The 26,410-nt window shown below is 39.3% G+C and overlaps 1 protein-coding gene across 4 annotated transcripts in view; it reads right to left on the bottom strand.

The window, feature by feature from the left end:
- FNDC3A (fibronectin type III domain containing 3A) overlaps positions 1–26,175 on the bottom strand; it is a 119,212-nt gene extending 93,037 nt beyond the window's left edge. The window contains exons 1-2 of one of the 4 annotated variants that reach the window (XM_062567016.1): positions 26,120–26,175; positions 7,925–8,050 (exon numbers count right to left, since the gene is read on the bottom strand). In XM_062567016.1, coding sequence (XP_062423000.1) covers positions 7,925–8,023 — 99 coding nt within the window. In that variant the 5' untranslated portion in view covers positions 8,024–8,050; positions 26,120–26,175. Of the gene's footprint in view, positions 1–7,924; positions 8,051–24,630; positions 24,696–25,902; positions 25,969–26,069 lie in introns of those variants that run through there. The other 3 variants (XM_062567015.1, XM_062567013.1, XM_062567017.1) reach the window with 3 other exon arrangements.
- Positions 26,176–26,410: the final 235 nt, after the last annotated feature.

Here is a 26,410-nt window from a genome sequence, read left to right as displayed (position 1 = left end):
TTGATAATGTACCATAAGCTTTTCAGAAACAAGAAGTATCAAAACTAAAACAGGACAAAACATTCAGTAACCCAGATTATATCTTTGCTGTACCTCTGCTGTAACTCCACGTATATAAACAAACAATTTGAAGGCCAAAAGAAAAAGGGGCTTCTTACAATAATTTATTTTTATAGCAGTCTAGTACTCTGCTGGCTGAAGACTTCTTCCTATGATAACAGGCTAATACCAACTTCAAGGTCAGAAGTCTTAAAAAAAAAAAAGTTTAAAGAAAGTTTCTTTAAACTTTTTTTTTTTTTTTTACAAATACTAACTTTCAGATTTAATGCTAAAAGTCCGTTTCAGTTCAAAGAATTCACTTAAACTCACACACACAGTGTATATAGATGTACACACACACACACAAATACATGCATACACACACACATCTATATACAGCTATCTATCAGTTAAGAGATTAAAAGCAAATGGTGAGTTTCATCCATCTCAGTGCTGTCTGAATAGTTTCCCAAAAAAAAGTCTCCTTGGAAATACTTTATAGGATTCATGTGGGTTTCTTGTATCACACAAAAATGTTAGTTAAGACTGAGGATTTCTAGTACATGCAAAACCTGGGGCTTTTTCTGCCCAAGTGAAGGCTCTTCTCCTTGTGATTTGATATTACTTTGAATTGGAGATAAAAAAAACAAAAAAGTGCTCAAAACCTGAAGTCAATTTTTAACTTCTCAGTTGAAAGCACCTGATGAATGGAAGGTGCCTGAGAGTCTTGCATGTCCTAGTTATTACCAAGTTTATCGCTGTTTGCAGCCTTCCTGCTGCAGAGAGGGAAGCAAAGCCCAGCTTGACACAGAACGCCCCAGTACAGCCAGCTGCCCCAGCCCTGTGGGCCCTGGGACTACAGGGGCTTCAACAGCCCACGTCGTGAGAAGCTTCTGGAATTTTACAGATATTAAAATCCCAAAGGACAGGCTCTAAGGTAGAAATCCTGGGTTTTAGGCTTCCTGGGAGTTGGCATTCTACTTAGACTACTGACTCCCTGGGCTTTCAGACTCAGTTCTATAGCAGCAAGTCTGCAGGCCTTCACGACAGATCACTTTTTAAAATTTTATTTTAAACAAAGTTTTGTCACATTGAAGATTTTCTGACTGGCTTACTGATAACACAAATATGGCCAACTACTTAAATGAAACACCATTTGCAAAATAAAGTTGAATGAAAAAAAGAACACCTGCTTTTGTAGGCAACCAATGTAGTCAGCAAATGGCTACCAGAAAATAGGTGCATTAAGGTTTGATGATATAACAACAGAGTTCCATATTTCACCATCAGCAGTTAACTCACTTTTTTTATAGCATTAAGTCCAGAAAGTAGAATTTTAGACATTTTTGCATTCTGTCTGTATCCACTGGTTGACAAATACAAATTTCTCATACAAGTCCTTCTCAAGTAGAATTTTAATTATTACTTACATTAACTGCTCAGGTATTTCTTGGGAGACTAATTTCTTAATTTGTCGTTTTGGTTTCCATGAAGAATGTACTTTTTATTGCCTCTCAGATAGTAATATTACTAGGCAGGAGACATACCTCGAAATATTGAGTCTATTTCCTAAAAGGATACTTGATGAAAGGACTTTATTTTATCTCATCATCTGAGTTTTGTTACAAAGCTAATATATATAAAAAAAAATTAGTCTTAAAAGTAGAATAACTAGATCAGACCAAAGGTCCATCTAGCGTAATATCTCACATGCATTGAGTCCACAAAGGTTGGACAAAGGTTGGTTCCTAGAGAAGGCTGTAGGAAGGCAAGGATGTAGTGATGCCTTCCTAATACACTTGCCCCATTTCTAATCGCTTCCTAAACAGATGCTTCCTAAACAGAAATATTATATTTTTATTCAATAAACTTGAATGAATTTTTGCTCCCATACTTCTCTTTAACCTTTTCTTGAACTTGTATAAACTTCTTTGCCATCCAGCAACAAGAAGTTCCACAGATTAACTAAGCAATACATATAGGCAGTATATTTATCTTGCTTATACGCATTCTCTTGCTTATTTTTAATTCACCACTTCCTAGTTTCATTTGATGTCTCTAATGTTTGCTTTTTAAGCTGCTACTAAGCAAGGACACTATAATTGTGTGGAACCATTACAACAAAGATTGCTTCTGAGTGTTAATCATCAGCTGACAGCCCCCCATCAGCATCATTTGTACTTATCCATACCAAATTCCATCTGCCAGCTTATTGAAGATAAGAGAAATGCTAATTTAGAAAGCTTAGAGAAGGGGAGTGGAAGGAAGTGACCCTGTCTATGTTAACGTATTAAAGCTAAACACTCAACCACTGCACAAAAGAATTATCATTATAAGAGCTTAAAAGGAAAGTGTCCAGAAGGTAGAAAACAAAAGTCAAAGTTCTTAGCTTTGTACCCTCTTTTCCAAGAGAAGATCTAGCAAAAATTATTTAGCAATAGCAAGGAGGAAATATGTATACTGAAAATCCCATTAAGCACCTTAACCTCTGAATAAAGTTCAGAGGATAAGTGATCAACTTCACAAGCTAAAAGTATTACTTCATCCTCGTATCTTATTGATAAATAAAAGCTAACTGAAGGCCAAACACTGTGTCCTATTCCTCAAAGAGAAAGAAACAACTAACAGATACTGGGTTACTCTAAGTGCTGTCTACCTGTCTACACTCTTCGATAATAAAGAGGACCAATTTTATACAGGAATGTTTCACTTGGCAACTATTAGCTTTAATGGGAAGATGAAAAGAAGGCCCAAAACTTCAGGGTCAATTTACCTAATTGTCCTGGATGCAGAAGTCCAATGTTAACTGAAACAATTCAACTTTACAGTCTATTGTCAAGAAAATAAGGTGTGTATTAAAGTAGTTTGAACAATTTTTGTTTTCTTCTGAGTCAGATTTACCTCCCTGCACCAAATCATGACTTTATATAATCACACACACTCTTCCTGCACAGCCTCAGCAATAATCAGTAACACCTCATTGCAAGAGTTACCCCTACATGAATAATCTTCGATCACTTCTGTCCTCATACCAAGCTTTCTCAGTTTCACTTTGCTTCTATCCTAACTCCTATGGATCATCTCTAAACATCATCCCCAATCCTACCATAAAGATTTAAGGATAATCCCTTTCATGATGAGCAGAGTGATGAGAAGGTGCAAAAGCATTATTTCTGTGCTTAACAAAAGGAGCTAATGGATTTTGCTCTTTCCTCTTTCCTTCTCCAGTTTTGTCCTATCAGACTCACAGTATTTTCCATGAGACACAGAGATCTCCCACAGCAGCAGTGAATGACAGTGAATTGCATATGAGTATTAATGCAGAAGTCCCATACACAGGTTAAATTCTTCATGGTTTCTGCCTGAACACATGCATTCCTCCAGCTTTGTGGATTGTTTTGTTTTAAAACATGGTGGAAAGTTACAGCTTTAACCTAATCAAGCACTTCCACTGTTTGAAGCATATGACCTTTCATCATAACATGTTCAAATATTTGTACTACTATCTCAAGTTTAAATTGCTAGGAGAACTTTAAGTATCTGAAATTTATTATCTTGAAGATGTGAACTGTTCCAGAAAAGGACTGAATGGTCCATATCCATTTAGGATCTCAATTTTACATTCTGCCACAATAACCACACAGTATATTTAAATCAATTTAAATCAAAATAATTAAAACAACCGATTACTGTAAGATTTATCTTTACATATGACAGTTTTTTTCCCCCTTTTTAAAGTCTCAGCTGTTTCACAGCTGAACAAAAATTCACAATTTCTGCCAAGTGAGTGAGTGAGAGATATCACATATGTGTATCAACAGCATTTAAATAAAGAACTTTTCCCAGTCAGGACTAAAAGTAGGACTAGAAGTAGTTAGAAGAGCTAGAGTGCCACCAACATACTATAAAAACAGAACACATACATAGACAAAACATGGTTCTGAATTTTGATTGTGAGAACACAACTTAATATGTAGTCTCCTAGAACTTATCAACTAACCAACACCATGGTGCTGCTACAAAAGAAACTAGAGAAGCAGTTTTCATATTTTCAAGGAAGCATCCTTGCAAAATATTTGTGAAGGGTAGCTAAGCACGTAGAAGAGTTTTTCAGAAAATGTGAATAACCTCATAATAATGGCAAAAGAAATCACTGTCATATTCTAGAACTCCTCATGGCAGTAACAAGAAGTCTTTAGTACAGAAAGGCGTGAAGCACAAAATATTAATGCAGCTATAGTGCCTCAAAGAAATACACAGTAACTTCAAAAAGGTACAGAAAAACAAGGAATACAATGCATACTTAGGCTAAAACATTTTTTTTACAGGTAGGAAAAAAGCTAGAAGTTGCAATGCTCTGTACTTGCTTCTCAAATATATCATACACATATGATAGTATATCCTGCTGCTTTAATGTCAAGATACACATAATCACACAATGTCCTGACCTTCCTGCAGCGTAAGTCTTAATTGGTCAACCTAGACAGAGTAAGCAATACCTGTAATTCTGGATTTCCCAGTTTTCAGATATAAAAAGCATTTCCACTTAGTGATGGTTTCTAAATCACTGGATGTAAAAAGGGTTTCCAGTGGTTTCCTGCTACTAAATAAATGAATTTGCAGATTCTTCATGAGTCATGTATTAGATGCAAAGAGAGAAACTGAAACTAATACGTAACTTTCATCAGTCATTGTGGAACCCAAAACAGTAGGCAACTATGGCATAACTGTTAGCTACTATGAAATGAAGAAAGATGATGATTTTCTTTATTCACCATTGAAAATCTGTCTAATGCTCTCTGTAGATTTTTTTAAGACACTAGCATTATCAGTTCCACTGCAGATTATATGCTTAAAGAGCATTTGCTAAAAAGGTATCTACAGCATATATTGTTTTTCCCCTTAAGAAGATTAATAGAAACTCCTACGACTTCATTTTTTGATCAAATTCTTTGCTCGTTTTTTGCTACCAAGCAGTATTAAAACTGGAAGAGAGGAAACATTTTCCTTTAATAAAAAAGTGTCCCCAAAAGAATACTTAAGCACAGACAGATCTGATTCAAAATTCTGAACCATGATGAACTTGGACAGCACAGCTTGATCAGTCTTATTTTTGGAGAAGACAAAAAACGCATACTCTCAATTTTATCTTTGAAAGGTCATGACAATCAGGAGAGGTTCCCAAGAAATGGAAGAAAGCAACTGTCACTGCTACCTTCAAGGAGGGCAAGAAGGAAGATCTGAGGAGCTACAGGCCAGTCAGCCTCACCCTAAGGCCTTGGGAGGTGAGAGAACACATCTCCCTGGAAGCCATTTACAAACATATTAAAGATAAGAAGGTGATTAGGATTATATAGTATGGGTTCACAAAAGGGAAATCATGCCTGACAAATCTGGTAGTCTTCTATGAAAAAATGACTAGCTTAGTGGACGAGAGGAGAGGAATGGACATAGTTTATTGCAACTTTAGCAAGACTCTTGATACTGCCTTCCATAATGCCCTCATTGACAAACTGATGAGGTATGGACTAGATAGACAATGAGGTGGACTGAAAGCTAGCTGACCTGTCAAGCTCAGGTTGTTGTGATCAGTGGCACAAAATCCAGATAGAGGCCAGTCTCCTCCAGTATGCCACAGAGACCAATATTGAGTCCAATACCATTTAACATCTTCATTAATGACCCGGATGATGGGGCAGAGCACACCCTCAGCAGGTTTACAGATGAAGCAAAAGCAGCAGGAGAGGCTGATACACCACGTGGTTGCGCCACCATTTTGACACATCCAAAGAGGCTGGAGAAACGGGCTGACAGGAATCTCATGAAGTTCAGAAAAGGGAAGTGTTGAGTCCTGCACCTACGGAGGAATAGCTCCGTGCACCAGTACAGGTGGGAGCTGACTAGCTGGAAAGCAGCTTTGCAGAAAAGGATCTAGGGGTCCTAGTGGACAGGCTGACCATGAACTGTGTTCTTGCAGCAAAATGGGCTAACAGCTTCCTGAACTGCATTAGGAAGAGCATTACCACAGGTCAAAGGAGGTGATCTTTCATCTCCTAGTCTGTTCTAGTGAGGCTATATCTGCAGTGCTGGTTCCAGTTCTGGGTTTCCCCGTGCAAGCGAGATACATGTGAGATAGATATACTGGAGCATGACCAGTGAAGGGCCACAACGATGATCGGGGGATTGCAGCACTCAGGGAAAGGCTGCAAGAACTGTGACTGTTTAGCCTCAAGCAGAGCAGGCTCAGAGGGGATCTTATTATCAGCACGTATAAATACCTGACAGCAAGGGAATAAAGACAACACAGCTAGACTCTTCTTGGTGATACCCAGTGAAGTGACAAGCAGCAACAGGCACATATTGAAATACAGAAATTCCACTTAAACATAAGTTACTTTACTGAGAGGAAGATGAAACAAACCAATCTGTTTCAGCATCTAAGATAGCAGCGTTTGTCCAAGCCCTGAGAGGTTGTGGAGACCCTATCCTTGGGGATGAACTCAAACCTGACTGGACAGAGGCCTGAACAACCTGCTCTAGCTGACCCTGCTCTGATGTAGGGAGGTTGGACTATATGATCTCCAAGGTCTCTTTCAACCTCAAGGATTCTGTGATGCATCTACAAGAAGTTTTACACAACAACAGTAGTAGGAAAGAATATTTTTAATGGCGGTGGCATGCTTAACTCTGTGTAGGTATGTTTTATTTCATTCTCTTTGTAAGACTTTCAAATTGAAAGTTTCAAGGTAGAACATGTAAGAAAGCAGTAACTGTTCTCTTGCATGTTGCAGATAACTGTATCTAGATCTTAGTATTTGAAAACAGACTTGGGAGAAAAGCCAAGCTGGAGTATTTAATTTTCCTTCTTCTGGTATTTTCTGTCCACATATTTATTAAGTAATATTTATCAACTCTTCCTCTGCATTTAAGCTTCACCTATGCTTAAGAAATCTCCCTGCAGCCTAGACCTAACCTCAAGCACTGTTGCAATCCAGTCTCATTCTAAATCTCTTAGATTTTTTTACCCTATAAATTAATTCCCCTTTCTTACGATAAATAATTAGTTCTTTTGTATAAATGCCAAACATTGGAATAGTAGGCTAGAAGAGACTTCCTAGATCATCAACTCCATTCTCTTGCTTTCAGAGTCAATATTCTCTCAGTCTATTCAAATACTTTTAAGGCACTTGAAGTGTTTAAATCCCCTTAAATCCCTTTCTTCCCATTAGAAGCTGTTCCGGTGTCTAAAATGTTCTTTCTAGCCTAAAGATATGGAGAATTCCTATTTCCTTCTTTTGCCAATACTTGGTTTAGCTTCTCCACATCTCTAGAACTGACCTTTATGAAGTATTCTAAAACAGGGATTTTTAAGTCCTTCTCAGCTATTACTTTGTTAGTCTAAAATAGTCAAGCTATTCAAATAAGTGTTTAGGTAGACATAAATAAACAGAAGAAAGTCCCACCGTTCAAAATACTCAGTCGTGAACAAGATCCAATCTAGAGGTCATAGTTGTTAGCATACATTAGTACAATAAGCCCTACCATAAGGGGAAGGTTATTAGCCTTAACAAGGTCCCATGCTGATGCAACTACATGGCTTCTGAATTAAGACTCATGCATGGCTGGACAGCACGGCAGTTGTCTACTCCCATTCCTACAAAAATGTGTTCTTTTACAACACAGGTTTTCTGCTTCATACTCCTTACAAACATCTTCTCTGCACCCGTTCCACCTTGAACTCATTTCTACAAGACAAGCATGACCAGAATTGCACAAAAGTATTCCAGATAAAGGCTTACTGACTTTTAAAAGTGTCAATATGTCACTGATGCTGTTGGAAAGGGAGGGCGGGGGGGAGAGAGAAAAGATATTTAAGTTTCCTTACCTGCTGTGCTCCATCTCCACTAATAGGGGAAGTTAGAAGAGGAATTTCACTACTTATAATCGGAGTGGTATCCAGTAATGGTGGGTGCTCTGCCATCATTGATGGTACACTAATTCACAAGTTCACCTGCAAAGAAAGGTTACTCAAATGGTTAAACTATATAAATATTTCTGAATAGTTATCCTTCAAAAATAGTCTCAAGTATTGCCTTTTAAAAATCAAGTTTATGAAATTTAAAAATAGGTCTTTAAAATGTTTCCATAAATACATGCTTGCTAGAATGTTTTGCTACGCAGTCTAAGTGGCATCCATACAGTGGGTAGGTTTAGACTCCCTCTAGTGACTGAGCCTCAGAAGAAGCTAAATCACAGTATTCAAGTTAAGAAACCTGAACCTTTCAACTTAGGCAAAAGACTTGCTTTAAAATCAAAGTTTGACTGACACTGCTGACAAAGCATGTACCAGAAAAAAAACGAAAATATGCAATTGCCTTAAAACTTAGTGTTCCTGTTAACACAAAACTGGTCAAAATTGAGATCTAGCAATAGGAACACTAGTTTTGTTTGTTTGGTTTTGTTTTAAATCACCAACTCACTTTTTTTTTTTAATACTATTAGATAAAACAAACACCCTTTTAAGAAGAACTCATTAGTCTGAAATGTTTAAGTGAAATGCAAATGAATTAAGTCTTCTGAGTGACTGCATCCCCTGACATTGTGTTTTTAAAATATATTTAACCCCTGAATTTAAGCACAGTCATTTTGATGTCCACTGGCCCTATAATAGCTTTACCAGTAGCTAAAATTTCCAAAGGAAAGGTAATGCCTACACACACACACACACACAAGTACAATTCTCGTAACTATATTATTAAAAAAAAAAACTGCTAGCACACATGGTAAAGTTTTATGAAATCTTATGACAGGAAATAAAAATAGGCAAGAGCTCCATGAAAGCAGTGATCCATGTCAACTCCAACAGACAAGTGTCAAGCAACAGCACAACAGAAAGCAGAATTCAACTGAAGGTTCCTGTTCATTACATTAATGAATCAGAAATAATGTATTTTATGCTACTTAGTGTGCTATTACTATATGAAGCCTGGTTAGAAGAATTAAGACCAAAAAAAGTGGAAGATTAAAATTTTTCCATACTGGAAATATGTATTATGAGTAATTAACAAAATGTTTCTAAACTGCTTTCAAAATTCTATTTTAAGTTATAGCGACCTACGTTTTGAAATATAAAACATGAATGTGAAAATTAAAAAACTCAAAGATAAATTTTCTTGGTTCTTGTTAAGAGGGCAAGAAATGCAGAAAGTTTTTTCTGAGATTCCTTAACAAAACAGAAAAAAAAAAAAGACAAAAAATTCCCTAAGGGCTTTGCATAGTACATTCAGCACTCTCACCAGTTAATCGCATTTTGTTTGCAAACTGTGCTTAACAAACATCTACATACAACACAAACAAATATATTGTCTGTATGTTCATGAACGGAGATGCTTATGGGTTACAGTATATAATTCATTTAAAAAGAGGAGATACCCTATAGAAGCCGAGGAGCGATAACACCAGCTTAACGACACTGACTTTAGTCCCAAGTCTCAGAGATGTTGTTTGAGCAGCTGAAAGAGCTGCTGTTAGAGCTTGCCACACAGGAATGTGTTCTCTAAAGCAACCTCCACCCCACCCAGGCGACTGTTTTTCACTTGCTCGCTTCTCTAAGGCCAGCGTAGCTGCACATTTGCTGCGGGCTGCAGCGGGTAACGTTGTGCTGTCAGTGCCACAGGCCCCGTGCAAAGACAGACGTAGTGCCTTATTACTTAGTGTTTTCTAGAAAACACTATAACCCTCTCATACAGCTACACACACATAGAGTGATTTAACTGTTTCTAAGCTGAGGGTTGCCCTACTATAAAACTATCAACTTGGGGGAAAAAAAACCCTCCTGAAATGATTTTGAACTCTACCAGGAAAGTAAACGGGACTTAAATTACAAAGGTTAAAGTTGGAAAAAGGAAAAAAAAAAAAAAATCCATCTGTGTTAACAGACTTAAAATCTAACTATGATTACATAAGAATCCATCACCACCTATGCCAAGCCATTTATACCTGTTTAGCCAGGCTAATTAGTCTCCCAAGGAATGTGAACCGAGTTTTATATTACTTCCTCACTTTAAAAGTCTTCCCACTCATCAAAAAACCCTCCAGGCTACAGCGACTCCCCACCACTTCTGCAGGTGGCAGAGTGCTCATGAGAGTTATTTGGATAATCTCTCAAGTTAGCAAGCCTGACAGCGAGCTTTCCAGTGTATCATCCAACAACTGCTTAATGCAAAACGAACGCAGAGCCGGGGAGCAGGGGGACGAGTCAGGGTCTCCCTTCCCCCGTGACAGGTATGCTCAGGCCCCCTCTCGCCATCTCTTGATCTCAGGGCTCCAGCCACTTTGCCCTCCTCTTTACGCAGTGCTATAGCGAGGAAAGCGACTCCAATACTCCAAGCTGAAACAGCGCAGACCTCTCCAGGACAACGTAGGCTTCAATTTCCCAGGTTTAAGATGAACCCAGCTCGTTATTCCCCAGCCACTATGCTAACGGCTAGCCTGTCACGTAAGGCAGCGCTGACCTCCTTTATCACATACAGCAATTTTTGACCAATTCTTAACTTATGACGTACTCAGTACTAGCACCACATACTAGGCACGAATCAAAACAGGTCTAAATTGGACAATAATGAAAATTAAACGTAACCCAGATGCATTCAAGTATGACAGCCACGACAACTTGTTCAGCCCTTCCAAGACTGGATCAGTTCTGGACATACATAATAACTGGCCTCAGATTTATTCATTCTCTCTCTCTCAAAGGTACTTAATTTAATTTGTAAAATAATAACTTTTAAAATAATTCATTTTAAAATAATTTGTAAAAACTAAGGTACTACAGGTATATGGGTATGTATTCTCAGGTAGGTACTCTGCAGTTTGCACATGAATTTAGGTGCCTTAATAGGAACTCAGCTCAGTTCCACTTCTCAATCCAAGTGTTTGATTTATTTTAAGAGATGAAGCATCACTGATCATTGATACACCTTGACAAGAGGCACAAGAGTCATTCCTGACTCCCTCTACAGCAAAACTAAAAGCAATTCCAGAGTTAAGACAGTTAGCAATCTAAAAATCAATGCTTTCTCAACAATGCAATATTAGATTTCTCTGCAATGCCACTGAACTAGTCTTGAAGACTCCAGGATTAAATTTCACGCCAATGTGGGTCTATCACATGCGTCACCAGGAGGCTTTGCTCACTCACTAGCCAAGAGGCAGCCATCTGCCCCAGTCAGCATGCATAACTTGGTCAATCGGTAAGACCTGGTACGTCCACAACTTAGAGAATAAGCCTTTGCTTCAGCTTTGAGCACAAAATAAAAATAGATGGGCATTTGAAAAGGGAGAAGCACTGCATGGCAGAGGGAAGGGAGGCTAGATAAAATGAACAAAATTTGGCATTAAAAAGGGCAGAAATGTTTAATAAGCATATCTTTGAAAAAAACAATTCTACCATATCAGAGTGAAGTCATCAAGTAGCCTCTGAAGACAGAGCTTTCAAGTCAGCAGGTCCAGATAGCTTGCATCCAAGACTTTTAGAAGAAATCAATCTCTAGATCTTTGGAAAAGACTTCAAAATAACTTTCGAGTCCTGGGAAAGTTTCAGAGGTCTGGAAAAAAACTTAATCATATATTAAATACTTTATTTTAAAAAAAGGTTAATGGGACAATCTAGGCCTGTCAGCCCAACAGTGATCTGAGGCCAAATAAGTTAACAGTTTATGTGGAATGTTATTTACAGAGAATTATGACTGACCAAAAAAAAAATATTTCCAATTAACTTGATGAGAATCTTCTGGTGAAGTTTTCCTGATAGATACTGATAAGAGCACTGGTGTAACAATCTTAGACTTGACTTGGCATCATGCAATATTTTGCCTGAACGAAAGTACAAATCAGATATTACATAGACTAAAACCTGACAGCTCACTCTCTAAAATGTGACTTTAAATACAGAATTATTAAGCAGGTAAGTACCTAACAGAAAGAGAAGGTATCAGTTCTCAGTTTCTCATTTCTCTCTTACTTAAAAGAGGAAATTGGAGGGAATTCTGGGAATAACAAGCCATGGCTGTGATAAAAGTAGTTTTACCACACTAAAATTGTATGAATATAAATAGCCTGACAAACTAGACATAACCAAAGGTTTTAATATGTACAAAGGTAAAATAGGTTTTTCAGAACAAAAAAAACACAGAATCAACCCAGTCCTGCAAAGATTCTAAGGACGGGATAATAAAACTGGACAGCCAGACAAATACAAGCTTCCCCACAGGCTATCAACACTGATATCAATAGGCAAACATCATTTAGCAGTAAGAAGGATATTTTTTCTGCTTCCGTCTGCAAATAGCTACAAGTTCTACCGGACTAGTTTAACAAGCTGTCTCCATTTTGCTGACTTAAAATTGTTGATACCTGTTCAGAAGAGTAATTAGAGTGATTGCAACTTTGTGAAAATATCGTTCCATATTGAAATTACTCCTGAAGTTAGGCTATTTATTTTAAACATGAGCACAAGGGCTGCTTTTGTAGATCTGGAAGCAACACCTGAAGAAGTTACCACTCCAACCTTGACCACTTCCCTTCCAAACACTGGAAAAGACCATCCCTGCACAGAAGCAGATTGACACAAGCTGGAACCACACTGAATGCAAGGGACGTGCATACCAAAATTTCAGTCTCACTCTGTATAAAACTGCTCTGGATGATACAACTGCTTTTCAATTCTATCTAGTTTCTCAATATGCTTAGGATATAGTTTCATTTCTTCAAAATGAAGCAAGAAAAAAGCTTGTATTCAGACATCAGGTAAGGCTAAATCCTACAGCCCACAGAACCACTACAGAGAATTCACTAATGTACTGTCAAAATTTTCTGACCACTGAAAACTAAAAGATGCAGCAGCCTTCAGAATGGTAAAATAATATTATATAATGGTAAAATACTGAGGTAACTAAGGATTTATCTTAAGGCCAACTCAGTATGCTAGTCTCACCGTCACAGCAAAATGGACCAGACAAGGAAGACAACACATGAGATGAACAGATAGATAATACACTGTTGCTAAGCACAGAAGCAGATGAGATGTAATTTTCTACCAGTGGTGCATTAAGGCAGGTTTATTTAGAAGTCTATACTGACTCACACAGCAACAACCACTGCATGAACAGTTATCTCTTTTCTTGTCTTAGTACTGAATATACAGACCTAATAGTAGCAATTCAAAGGGAAATTCAGGATTGCAAACTCAGTTGACACTCTTCTTTCAGATCCTTCACTGAGTCAGTCCTGTGGTTCAAGGGAGATGCAGGGTCTTGAGTTTTCAGCCAAGCTGGGTAGGCTAACGCTTTGTAGGAGATTTAGGTAGCAAACTCCCACCACCTCACAACCAAACTCCTATTCATTTTCTTTACCTTCTTATGATGGTAAATGAAATCAGAAAAATCTCTTTCAAGGTCTGTTCCTTTCCATAATTTTCCAAATGCTAGCAAAGCTGAAACGAAGGCATCTGAATTTACTCTGTACAAATCATTTAAAGACTATCCAGGACTGATGCACAAGAAACATTAGAGTGGATCACATGAACAAGTCATAAGGCTAAATGATGTTAAGTCTCAAAGGCTGAGTTAAACTTGCTGTTAAGTATGTCCTCCTGAACTGTAATGACAGTTTAACTCGGTCTTTATCGACTTCAGATTTGGTACTTTAATGTTCCTGCGGCACTACTCCCATGTTCTAAAGAGATGCACAACGCCACTGATTACTCAATCATCTGTTCATTAAGGATTAAAGAATAATACAAGGCTGAGATCATTGGACACCGAGTTCCCTCTGCACATGCAAAGGATCAGCATTTCCATCTCCAAGAGACCAGCAGCTGATCTTAACGATAGCCTCTTTGAAAACACACCAGCAATAAATCAGCTGGATCACCAAAGAGCAACAACACATGAGTCAGCAGCGTGCGCCCTGGGAGTGCTGAAGACTAACAAGACACTGGGGCTGCATTAGCAGGAGCACAGCCAAGGGGCTGAGGGAGGCGATTAATCCCCGCTGCTCCGTGCTCACGAGGCTGCAGCTGGAAAACCACGTCCGGTTTTGCTCTTCCCTAGCCACCTGCTCGTCCTCAGTCTGAGAGAGATGCTAAGAGACATAAAGAGGGTTACGGGGCTAGAGTACGTGCCGGACAAGGAGAGGCAAAAAGAACTAGAGTAGAGAAGGCTGGGGGTCAACTATCCGCAGGATGCCACAACTTGAAGGCTGCGCACAAGCAGCAAGGGTTTTAAGCTGCAGCACGGGAAATTCAGACTGGCCACATGGTGGGGGAGGGAGGTAAAAAGCCCTTCATAATCAGAGCAGTACAGCAGTGGCACAGGTTGCCCTGAAAGGCTGTGAGATCTCAATCCTGTGGGTACTCAAAACTTGACTGGACATGGCCCTGAGCAACCTGAGCTATTTTGGAAGTTAGTCCCAATATAAATAAGGTCTGAATTAAGCAGTCTCCAGAGGTCTCTTCCAAGCTAAATTTTTTATATGAATTTGAAGGCACAGACCTTTGAAAAATAAGTCTGTAATGCCAAAGTTACATGGCTTTCATTAGATCAGAACCCACAGAGAGGTGCCACCAGCTTGCTTCCCAAGCCCTTGGGCACTGTGATTTATCAGATTCTCAATCCACATTTTCAAGGCAGTGACAGTAATGATCAAACTCAAATTAAAAGACTTTGGAGGACAAACCGGACTATACTATCCATAACCAAATTATCTCACACTCTGCCTTTCTCTTAAGAAAAGGAAAGGGAACAGCTTTAGAAGACAATTCTAAAACAGAAGTTATAGTTTTGTATGAAACACCCAGCATAAACAGGCCTTCCATTTTCACTGGGTTTTAGGCACTACTATGATTAAAAAAGCACACTAGCAGTTACAATGCTGTGCACACACACACACACACACACACACAAAAAAAAAAAAAAAAAGAGACTAGTTTCCTACAGATCTGCTGCTTCAAGTTACCGAGTTTGATACAAAGGCCAATTGAATGCCTTTGCCATAACTGGAGCACCTAGACCACCTCCAGTGGATTCTCTGGTGTCTGCTGGGGAAAGTAATACAAATTTTCGCATTTTCCTCAATTTGTGATTTACAGAGAACTTCTTCTCTAACTGCCTCCTTTTTTTTCACAACATTCACAGAAAATTAATGCTCTCTGACATCCCTAGATCTGTCAAATCAGATGATCAGCAGATAAATAAATTATCAGGGAAGAATGCACACAAAAGCCTTGATTTTTACGTGAAGCAAGGGTAAAAATGTGAGAAGATGAGCAAAAGTGCCTAGCAGAGAGATGCTGCAGAAGGAACGCTCTCACTAAGTGTTGCCAAGTTGCATGGTGATAGCACATTAGAAATTACAAAAACAGGGGCATTCCAGGATTTCTTCATGTCAGTAGTGCAGTTCAGCGCATGGTTGAGCTTGCCTCGCTCTGCTGCTGCCCATCAGCAGTTGCCATAAGGTGGGTTTTCCAGGGGCCCTTGGCACTGCAGTACGTTCTTGTTTCAGCTCCGCTCTTCTGTGGTGACCTTCCTCCAGAAGGACGGGCAAGTCACTTCCGCAGCACCAGGCAATTTCTAATAACATGGCAAAGCTTCTCTGCACAAGAGGCAGCACTTTCTAAATTTTGTCAAAGACCAAGGAACGAACTCATAGAGCCAAAGATCTCGGTAAAACCATCTTCCAATCCCAATGCACAATATGCTTTGATTTTGCCTTCTCTACCATGAACACAGCAGACACGCTTTAAAAATAAGTATCTTTGTAAACACCTTAAGTGAAAAAGCCCAGATTTATTTAGATTAGTCTTGCATCTGACTGGTTCTTCTTTTCAAGAAGAGGCAAGCTACAGTTGAAAATTTTCCTGTTATTAAGGCATTTATAAGTGACACAGTGAGCCACGTCATTTTTTTTTTTTTGGATCTATTACATTTTTTTTTTGGATCTATAAACTTAATTATTTCTTATATTTCTTAAAAGATCTCTCCTGCCCACCCATTTGAGACTTGTATTTGTCCACCTCATCTGATGACTTCTGAACTGATTGGCTAATTTGACAGATTGGAAGAAATCTCAGTAATAATATTTACAAGTGCTCAAGATGTACAAACACACTAAAAGAGAAAAATCTGAAAAAAAATACACCAATGCCTCCCTGAGGAAAAAATAAAAGAAGAAACCATATGCAACAGATGTTAGTCATGTCATTTAATGCACTGTTAGAAAGAGCTCAGATACAGGGATGTAGCTGGTGTAGAAAAATATTACAATATAATTAGCCAGTGATCCATAAGGTTGCACCTGAGCTATTACAATTATGAATCACTCTGAAGATAGCTTTTTGTTTTAAAAATCTGAAGTTAGTAGATTTTTTCTTTCTTTCTCTTTTTTTTTTTTTTTTTAAGATCTGCTGTATTTGATGACCATATTTTCTATTCACATATTTTCAGACATGGTGATTAGAATATACCAGCTTTTGTTTTCTTAGTTCCGCAGTAATTGTTTTGATTAATATGTAATCTAATAAAAAGATGTGCCTTGCTCTTCATAAAGCATTTTTTCTCGTTTTAGAAAAAAGGTTCCTGGAAAACTTGATAAAATACTTCCAACAGCACAGAGAGACAAATTGCTATACTTTGTTAAAAGAAAGATGTTATGCAGAGCACTTCTACTTGATTGATTTGGAAATTGCCTTTAAATGACAAACAAACAGTATTCTCCTTAGCCTCATTATTTGAAACATCAAAGTTGCAGCAAGGTAGAATACATATACAAATTATAAAAAGTATAATTTCGTAAAGTAAATCAAAATCCAACACTTCCAATCGCTAGAAACTAAATCTAAATAGTTAAAAATGAAAATATATTGCAAAATATTTTAACAAGTTCTGGAATTCCCAATAAGAAAAAAGAATCTATGACCTCTATCATAATGAAGGAAATATCTTGTCAGTAGTTCACAAGCGACATCACAGGTTTCCACTGAACACTGAAATCTCAGAAAGAAATTCAGAGATGTGACACTTACCTCTGAGCATACTTTGTTACCACTAGAAGGCAAATGCTAACAGCTGTAAAAGGATTATGACGAAAATACTGATTCATGAATGTAAATTGCACTCTGAGAGCTGAAACAGTACTGGATCTAGTTCTCTGCCAATGGTTGCTACCTTTTTTCAAAGCAGAAGTGGCCGAACCGCCACAAAACTATAAACCTTAGTGTCGTCGGAGTTCAGTATAGTAAATCAATACCTACTTCAAGTTACCTTTATATTCCAGGTTATGAACTGCAACGATTTAGGAGCAGCTTCAAGTTTAGTTCATGCACTCATGTCACTACAACTCATATGAGAAGGCACAGCAGATGATAAGAAACATTCCAGCTGTTCAAGTTTAATGTATTTCTATTTAGGAGCTGGCAGTTTTTGAGTCTGAGCCAAAACAGAATAAACTCTTACTAACAGCGAATCTAACAACCTAAACTTTTGAAGGGGAAGACTACATAAAGAACTAGACATTGACAAACCAGTCACAACGGAAAAGGCCAATACGTTAATCAACACTCTTCTACTTGACTGGTCCAACACTTAAACTGTGAATTGCGTGAGTGTCAGTATTAAGAACACCATAATGAAAACTACTTGGAAAAAAAAAAAAAACACTTGTTGGTTTTAAATGTTACTATTATTAGATTCCTGTTAAACCTTTTGAAGACTGTATCTGGATGAACTACATATAACATATGTATATCTTGAAGTTATTGCATACGGAAAATTCAGTACTTTCCAAAAATTTGCCCCTCCCCTGTACACCTTCAAAGAAAAGAAGCTTAAACAGGTTCTGTAAGCTTTAGAAAGGGATAACCGTAGGCATTTCACAAATCAGATTTTATCTGTCCATCTTATTTGTATGTAGTTTGATAGAGTGCATTTTAAAATCAACGCGCAAGCGTCAGCACTATAGTATAAGACCCCCTCTAGTCTTTAGCAAGCACATCAGATCCACTGCCATATGTGGCTTGTGAGCTGTAGCGTGGCCATTACCTTACAGGGACAACCTTTTTAGATACTGCCAGCAAGCATCTCCTCAAAAAAATGGGGTGAACTACATGGTGCATTTTTTTTTTTGCACTATTTGTAAACAGCACAATTCCACTTTACAGCTCACCGATCTAAACTACAGGGTTGGTTTTGTTTTACACTCTTCTTATTCCCCCAAACTTTCCTAAACTCTCTTAATTCTACTTTTATACTTGCTAAATTAGCTTCTTCTAAGCTTCTGCCAGAACTGCATTTCCTTTGCTTTATTTTCTGAAAATCATACGGGCTCAAAGACTTCTTGGCCTTTGTCAGTTAACCATTATTCTTGCCTTCATTTTTGTTTAAGAACATGTTCATTTTCTGAGAATGCAAGCAAATTTGATGCCAAGTATCAAGCTACTTCCTTGTAGGTTATTGGCTCCCTCTTTTTAGTAACTATGAGCAGAGAGGACAAATTTTCAAAGCAATAATTTTTCATATGATTCCATTATCACAAACTAAAAACTTATTATTTTTCATTCATGTGATATAACTGGTTGTTGAGATAAATTTATTGCATAGAGACAGCTGCCAGCGCTGGAGCTACAAACAAGAGCATACGATTCAAGAAGAACCAGTAGCTCTTAAAAATCTCTTACAAAACAGTTCTTTCCTGCTTGTTATGAAAAATGAAAACTATGCTAAGCAAACTTAAGATGAAATTGGAGCAACAAGCTATACTCCTAACAGCTGCAATCCTAGATTTAAGATTTCTCTCCACTGATTCCTTTTAGATATAGATTGTTGCATGAAAATCTGTAGGTCTCTACTTCTGTAAGGAACAGGATGACAGCACAGAACTTGACAAGCCATGGCAGCCACCTGGAAACTACAATCCATCAGGAAGAATCTCCAAAAAGAAGGGGTTTTGAGGCCTAACAAACACATTTCAAAGACGCTGTTTTTACGAGAACTTTAAACTTCTGTAATCCAGTTCCGCTAGACAGTACAAGCAGCTTTTGCACTTGTGCCACTGCAAGCAACTGGCCAACAACATGATGAATTAAACTGGAGGACAGATGTAGTTTAAAATTAATCTTACAAAAATTGATCAGTCTTAACCTGGATCAGCTGCCTGAACCATTTCACTATGCAGCCATGCCAACGTGTGCCAGGCATAGAAACAAGCAGCCAGAGAGGTCTCTTCTCTTTCTATATCAATGTATAGCATTCACAAAGTTACAGACTATAAGAAGAGCCAAGAGATAGTCACCCTGACAGGTGCTTCACTTCCCTGCATATTAAGCTTAATGACAACAGTATCAAAGGATTCACTTGCACGCAGTTAAAAAAAAAAGAAAAAAAAAGAACATCCATCACCAGCACCAGAAGTAGGGTAGTCAAACTGCATCTCAAGCTGAACGTAGTCCTTGAATGTTAAAAATGTTCCTCCTGCAAAGGTTCCTCCATGGAGGAACCTCTGCAACTACAGAAGGGGAAGATCAGCAAAACAAGAGCAGGTGCTGCTACTGGTTGCTCAGAGGATGCTAGCAACCTCTTCTCCCATGTTCCACCCTGTCCTCCAAGAAAGGTTGCTTAGTCAGTGAAAACAAAGTAGACTAGCTAGTTTGACCGCCCAGCCAGAGGAAAAGCTGCTCTCAGCTTTCTACTTTATACCTTAGGCCATAATGTTTCTTCGGAATAGTTCTCTATTCATTACCAAAAATAAACCCACAAAGCTAGACCTACATCCATTTGGAGCTATATTGCCATGAAGTACATAACTAAATATACTGCCGTATTTTTAAGTTTTATTTCCCAAATTACAGTAATTTATCCTTGCCAGGATTGAGTGGTATGTGCTAATATGTTGTTACATGAGGACAGTCAAGTTATGAGAAAGTCTGAAGTTAAAACAAATTGCTTTTCAGCTGCATCTAACACTGATCATCTTGAACAGTCACTATTAACTTCTGCAGGTTCTTTCTTAAGTACTCGTATGTACTTTAGTGTCTTCAATCTACCTTCATACTAGACTAAACAGGTGAAGGAACAGTTGTTCTAAAGCATGGTCTTCTCTACTTGCTTATTAGATTCTACAGGATTTGTAGATGCATGACAAATCCTGTGGTTAATGATATTTACTTTTATTCTAGGAAGTCCTCAAATATCCTATTGATAGGCAAATTGAAACACTAGCAAAACACAATTACAGTCAAGGTTCTCTCTCATTGTCAAGATATTGCAAGTCACCTGTTTTTGCTTTTGACACCCTTATGCTGGTATACAGATATTAAGTTTTATTTACAGCTTTGTTTTTAACTACACACACACTTCTCACTCATCCTTACTACTTGATTTGCTACCATCATATAGAACGTTTCTCCCACCCTAAGAAAAGTTTGCTTTCCTTGATATTTTTGTTGCTTATGACTCAGTTTCCTTCTGTCAAGTCATCTAATAGGTATAGTTCTTGCAGTTAAGAACACCCAACAACAAAACCCTGCAGTCTGAAAACTGGAAGTTAGAGCAGATTAAGATTTACTTTGTAATCAAAGGAGTGAGATACCACACTGAATAGCCTACATTTGCAAAAGGAAATGAGAGACTTGGCAGTGTCCCATGCTTGTAGGTTCTTATACACTAAGTAAAGCTTTGGCCTTACTACAGACATTGCATTTGTACTTTGGGCAAACTCAGTGTTTACAAAGAACTATTTATATATGTAAGCAATAAGGCTTACATATGTAAAATATGTTTTTTTTAAAAAAAAAACATTTTAAATTTAACAGTGAAGTTCTAGATTTGTTAGGTTTATTTTCATGTCAGGATATTCAAGAGCAAGAAATACTAAAAATTGAGCTTCACAGATCTAAACAAAACCAGGGCATTTATTGAGGATAAAAGCACCTTAAGAACTGTCATGACAAAGGTAAAGTTAACATTTTTGTGTCTTTACAGCCTACTTGCTGAATCAAGCTACTCTTTACAGCTACCACACTATAAATTCATTTCAGCCTTGTCACCTTCCCCATTGACAATACTTTCCAGACTTTTTATCAAAGTTGGGATTTTCATTTTTTCTTCTTCTTCAATCAGAGTACATCAGTTCTGTTGCCTAAATTTAAGTAGTCATGAAACAGTTTTTTGACAATACTATACAAGTCCGTATGTTGCCAGGATAATAGAATGGCTTGGTCTAGTCCTGTGGCTAGAAAGCAGGAAAGATTTATCACAGCTTAGAAGTGCTGGGCTTCTCTCTTAGGAATGGACTATAAGAACGAAGCTTACTGGCTAAACTGGGATCAAAAATTTGTGGGCATTTTATTTTTTGACAGCTCTTTATGTATATGCCCAAAGTAATTAAATATTTAATAAGAGAGAGTTTTCCATGGCCTATAAATGAAGAAGTTTTGCAGCATATGGATGCCCTCCTTTCTTCTCCTAAATGCTTCAGAACAAATCTGAAAATAAGGCTTAAGAGGGAAAAAAGCTCAATATAGGTATATTCAACACTTAAACAACTTCACAAATTGTTGTTGGTATTGTTTGGCACTCAAAATACTAAACTGAAAGAGAGGGTACAAATGCTAACCAAGGGTGATGTTTTGACCTCAGAAAAGAATGCAGAACAGTAAGACAAGAAGCTTCAGGCATCCTGAAAAAAGCAAAAGTTCAAAGAGAGACAAAAACATAAGTTCAGCTAAATAAACTGAAGGGTACTTGAGTTGGTCTAATGAGACTGAGGCCAACAAATGTGCTTGCCCCAGGCAAGAAATAGCAGAAGTTTCTTAGGAGCAGTGAACACAGAAAGAGAAGCATGTCTAGTCTAACTCAGAGACGTGCTGCGAAGGTACCGACAACGAATATGGTGTTAGAGTTTTAATAAAGGGAAAACTGAAGCATATTCCATTCCTGAGGTACGACAACAGTAAACAGAAAAACATTCTACACTGATACATCCGTGAACAGTAGTTACACAATCTTTCACACAGTTGTACTGTCAAAATGACTATCAACAGCTTCTGCATCACGTATGCTAACCAAAACAGATGATTCTTTACTCTTTCTTGAATAAATTAATCTAGTACATGAGTCCAAAGACACCTATTACATAGGTGAGGCTAGCAAGAAAAAAAAAACAGCAACAAATCATGTATTATTACCAATGGTCTGGCAAATTCCTCTTCCATTTATATTTTGTTAAAGCTATCTACAAGAGCTTATCAAAAAAAGGGGGGGGCAGCTGATCTTTTTGGTTTATACTGGTTACAGACTCAAGAGTATGTAAAGTAGGAACAGGAACAGGTCTTGGGACAGGGGAAAACAGACAGACTTCCAAAATATTTATCCAATCTGAAACTAAATGCAAATTGACTAGAACAATTAAAGATGAAAACCTACAAGAAATACGTAACATGTTGCAGGCACTTCGTAAACATTTGCTGCCTCTATGGACCCTACAAAACAGAGGCGACAGGATGACAATCCAAAATAGTCCTGGAAATAAACAAAAACAGTAAACTATGGATAGACAAAGTTAAGAAAAGGACTGCTCCAAGTTTACAGTATATAGCAAAAAGCAAGCAGAAAATGGTCATTTCTGTAACACAGGAAACACTGGTCCCATGAACAAAATAAATATTGTTTGTGTTTACTGTGCAGGAAAAGAAGCTATGTACTCATTCCAAATTATTATCCCTTTTCCGAGATACAAGTGGTATGCTCTAGTTAAGCTAAAGAATCGTCAGTGCAAGTCAAATCTATTTTTACTAGCTCTGGTCTTACAGGAAAAGCAATGGCCAACTCAAGTCATGTACTGTAAATTGCAGCTAAGTTGGATTTTGCTACAAATTGATTAAATATGCAATGGCAATTTCCTCAAAGCCAACAGGCTTAAAGTAAAGGATGACAAAATATAAAGCTGTTATTTATAGACATGACAGAATCCAATTCATAATTTTGTTTGTTAGAGCACAGATGTGCACCAGTGAAACATCATGTTACCTCTGGACATTTTAACAGAAGTTGAACTAGAAATCCTGTATCGATTAGAAGCTACAGAAGTGGCCAGATTACGGAAGGAAAATAAAAACTCAGTTCCATGAGGCACTAACAATGAACACCAATGGCTGCAGACAGCAACACTACCTAGGAAGTGGGCTGGCTACCTCAAACACATCACCTTTTTTAGTATCCGTCTGTCAGAGAACAACGAGAGTATATCTTTGCTAGTTCTACTGCCTCAACAACAAAAATCAGGGGGAGAGGTCTGAGTTTTAGAGCTTGCCATTTTGACAGATGTCAGTTAATCAAAACACCAGTACTTCGTGCTTCCAAGTATTCAGTATTTCTAAAAATCAACACAATCACAATAGAGTATTTCAGAAGTGAACTGTCAACAAGTTAAATTAGTGAGTTGCCTGAAAGCATTTCCAAGTTATAACTGTTTAAGAGAAAGCATTGACCCAGAATGAATATTGTACATCGCCCATAGTCACGCTTTAAGGGTTTAGCTTCCCAGAAAGTTATAAGGCAGAAAACCACTTAATTGAAAATGTTTTGCAGTCAAAGTTGCAAAAGCAATTAGGAAGGCTCTCTTTCAGGTATCTTAAGCCAAAACAATCATCAGCATAACACTGAGTTAGCAGAACTAGGTCCAATCCAAGCTAAATTAAATGGCCACAATGTAGAAAAAACACAAACAAAATCATCAAGATCCACAGCACTCACATACCAAAACAAATGGGTTAGTAATCTGATTCATAATTCAAGTTTCTGCAATTCCATTACATCATTACCTATATCATCAAAAGCCTTTGAGTTTTAAGTCCCCAGTGCACAAACTAGTGGAAACTTGAAGTTTTAATAAGGTAAAAATGTTACCAATGGATAAAATCAGCTAACTTCAGTGTTGCATGTAATGAACAGAGTGAGAAGTAACTGTTACACCAAGAGCCTGACATTCAGCAAAAAAGCTTCAGAAGGTCTCTATCTGTGCTGAAAAAACTGAGACACTCATTTAATTTTGCACTTATATCATCTACAGTGGTCAGGTCATGACTCTGCTCAAAGCAGACACTCAAAAGATTGCTCACTGTAACCAAGTGACCTAAGCAATTGATGGCCTTTCTGAGGACAAGGATCTCCATGTCTCATACCTTGACTAAGGCTTCATCTATCAAAACCAGCATCAAAGTCTGTGATATAATCGATTCAACAAAAATCAAAAGTCACCACAAAAAACATCCTGGTATAGCTTGTCAAAACAAGGTCAAAAAAAAAAAAAAATCACACACTCAAATTCAAGGCATATGTGCCAAGATGACTTGCATACGTACTTTATGTGCGGAGTGAATCTAGGCCAAGAGGCTATTTTTGAAAATTTGATGAGGACCCTTACTGCTCCCCATGTTTAGTAGGAATGCCAGCTACTAAGAGCCCTATCCAATTTGCAAAATTGACCATTATGGATACTCAGCTACTTTCAGCTTTCACGCATGCACAGCCTTCTCCCTACCTGTAAACTCACTTATTCTTCACAAATCATGTGATTAAACTTCACAAGTACTTGAGACCACTTCCTTACAAGCTGGTGAGGAAGGAGAAAAAAAAAAAAGTAATTGACCATACTGTCTGTATTTTAAGGCCTGCTGAGTTCCTATGATTCATACAGTTTCATGACACAATATAAACACATACGGGCAGGCAGACACACAAAAATTAAACTGTAGCCAGGAGGCAAATCTAGCTGGTGTAAGCACAAAGTTACCAATTGCCATAACACCTAAATAGCTTCTTTTTAGCTTAAAGCTTAGCAGGACTGGAACATAGAGCTTCTGAAACAGAAGCTATTAAACACTTAATAGCAAAAAAATTAAGAGATTTGAAAACTTCATGATAATATAAGCAATTTATGATCATGCACACACATATATGTGTGTATATATCAAACAGACTTAAATTTAAAATACAAATCATGTTTTGCAGAAATTAGTTTGTGAAATTAGATGTTCTGGAATAACTCTTGACATCCAATGCAGCTATTAAGCCTTGTGAAAGGCAGTTTAACAAATGACTAATGCATCTTTGAAAGCTCTACCTGTCCCTACCCAACATATTTTATTTCCACGGTTCCTACTGTTTATTCCCTGTATTCCGCACAATAAAATCAGCCGACAACTTTCATTTTTGCTTTTAGCTGGTTTCACTTTCAGGTTGCCTGGAAGCAACAAGAAGTTTGTGTTTAGGCTGAAACCGCTCTGGGGTAACGCTCCGGGACGGAGAAGGGGGCCGGCTGAGGGAATGCCTCCGGCAGCACTGCCCCGGACACTTACCGCGCTTCCCGAAAGCGCAACCGCGCACCCCATCCCTCTCGCCGGGAGCTCCCAGCGCGCACTTACGGCTTAGCCGGAGAAGAACAACAAGAGAGAAAGAGGTGTTGAAAAACCATCACTTCCTCCTCCTCGCCGCTGTCACAGCCGCCTCGGCTGCTCCGGCCGCGCTTCCCAGCTGCTTTTCCTCCCCGACCCGGCGCCCTCCCGCCGCCCACGGCGAGGGCAGCACACGCCGGCGCGGGAAGCAGCGGAGAAACTTTCCCCGGCCGAGCCTCCCGCCCGGGGCACGGGCGGCCCTGCCCTGCCCTGCTCGGGGGGCGACGAGGAGGGGGAAACTCCGGCCCGCGGAGTCGCGCCGCCCCCGCCGCGCCGCCCGGCCCGGCCCGCCGGAGGCGCTGCCACCGCCCCGCTGCCGTGCGCTCGCCCGCCGCCCGGCCGAGGGGGGCCCTACTCACCGCCATGGCCCCGCCGGCGCTCCCGGCTAACGGTTCGGTCTCCGCCGGCGGCGGGCGGCGGCGGCAGCAGGGCGGGGAGCGCAGGGGAGTTCCCGACGGCGCGGCCCGGGCAGGGGCGGCGCCGCGCCTCCGCTCCCCCCACCCCCTCGCCCGCCCACTCGAGGTACCTGCGCCGCCGCCGCCGCTCCGCCGCCGCCTTTGCCTCCCCGCCCCGCACCTGTCACTGCCTCCCGTGGCCGCCGCCGCCGCTGCTGTCGCCGCCGCCGCGGCCGCCGCCCCGCAACCCCAACGCTCCCCGCCGCCTCGCCCGCTGGAGCGCAGCCGCCATCTTTCTGAAGGGGAGGGAGGGGCCGCGGGGGGAACCGTTGACGCCGGAGCGCACTGCGCCTGCGCGGAGAGCCCCCCCCACCGTGGGGAGGGGCGGCTGTTTTCGGCTGGAGGGGGCGGGGCCATCTCGTGGGGGCGGGGCTGAAGGGCGGGGCCTGGGGCGGGGCGGGGCGGCGACCCT

Source organism: Rhea pennata, chromosome 1, assembly GCF_028389875.1.
Source record: "Rhea pennata isolate bPtePen1 chromosome 1, bPtePen1.pri, whole genome shotgun sequence".
In the NCBI taxonomy this organism is placed as follows: Eukaryota; Metazoa; Chordata; class Aves; order Rheiformes; family Rheidae; genus Rhea; species Rhea pennata.
This window is presented reverse-complemented; position numbering and strand designations above follow the sequence as displayed.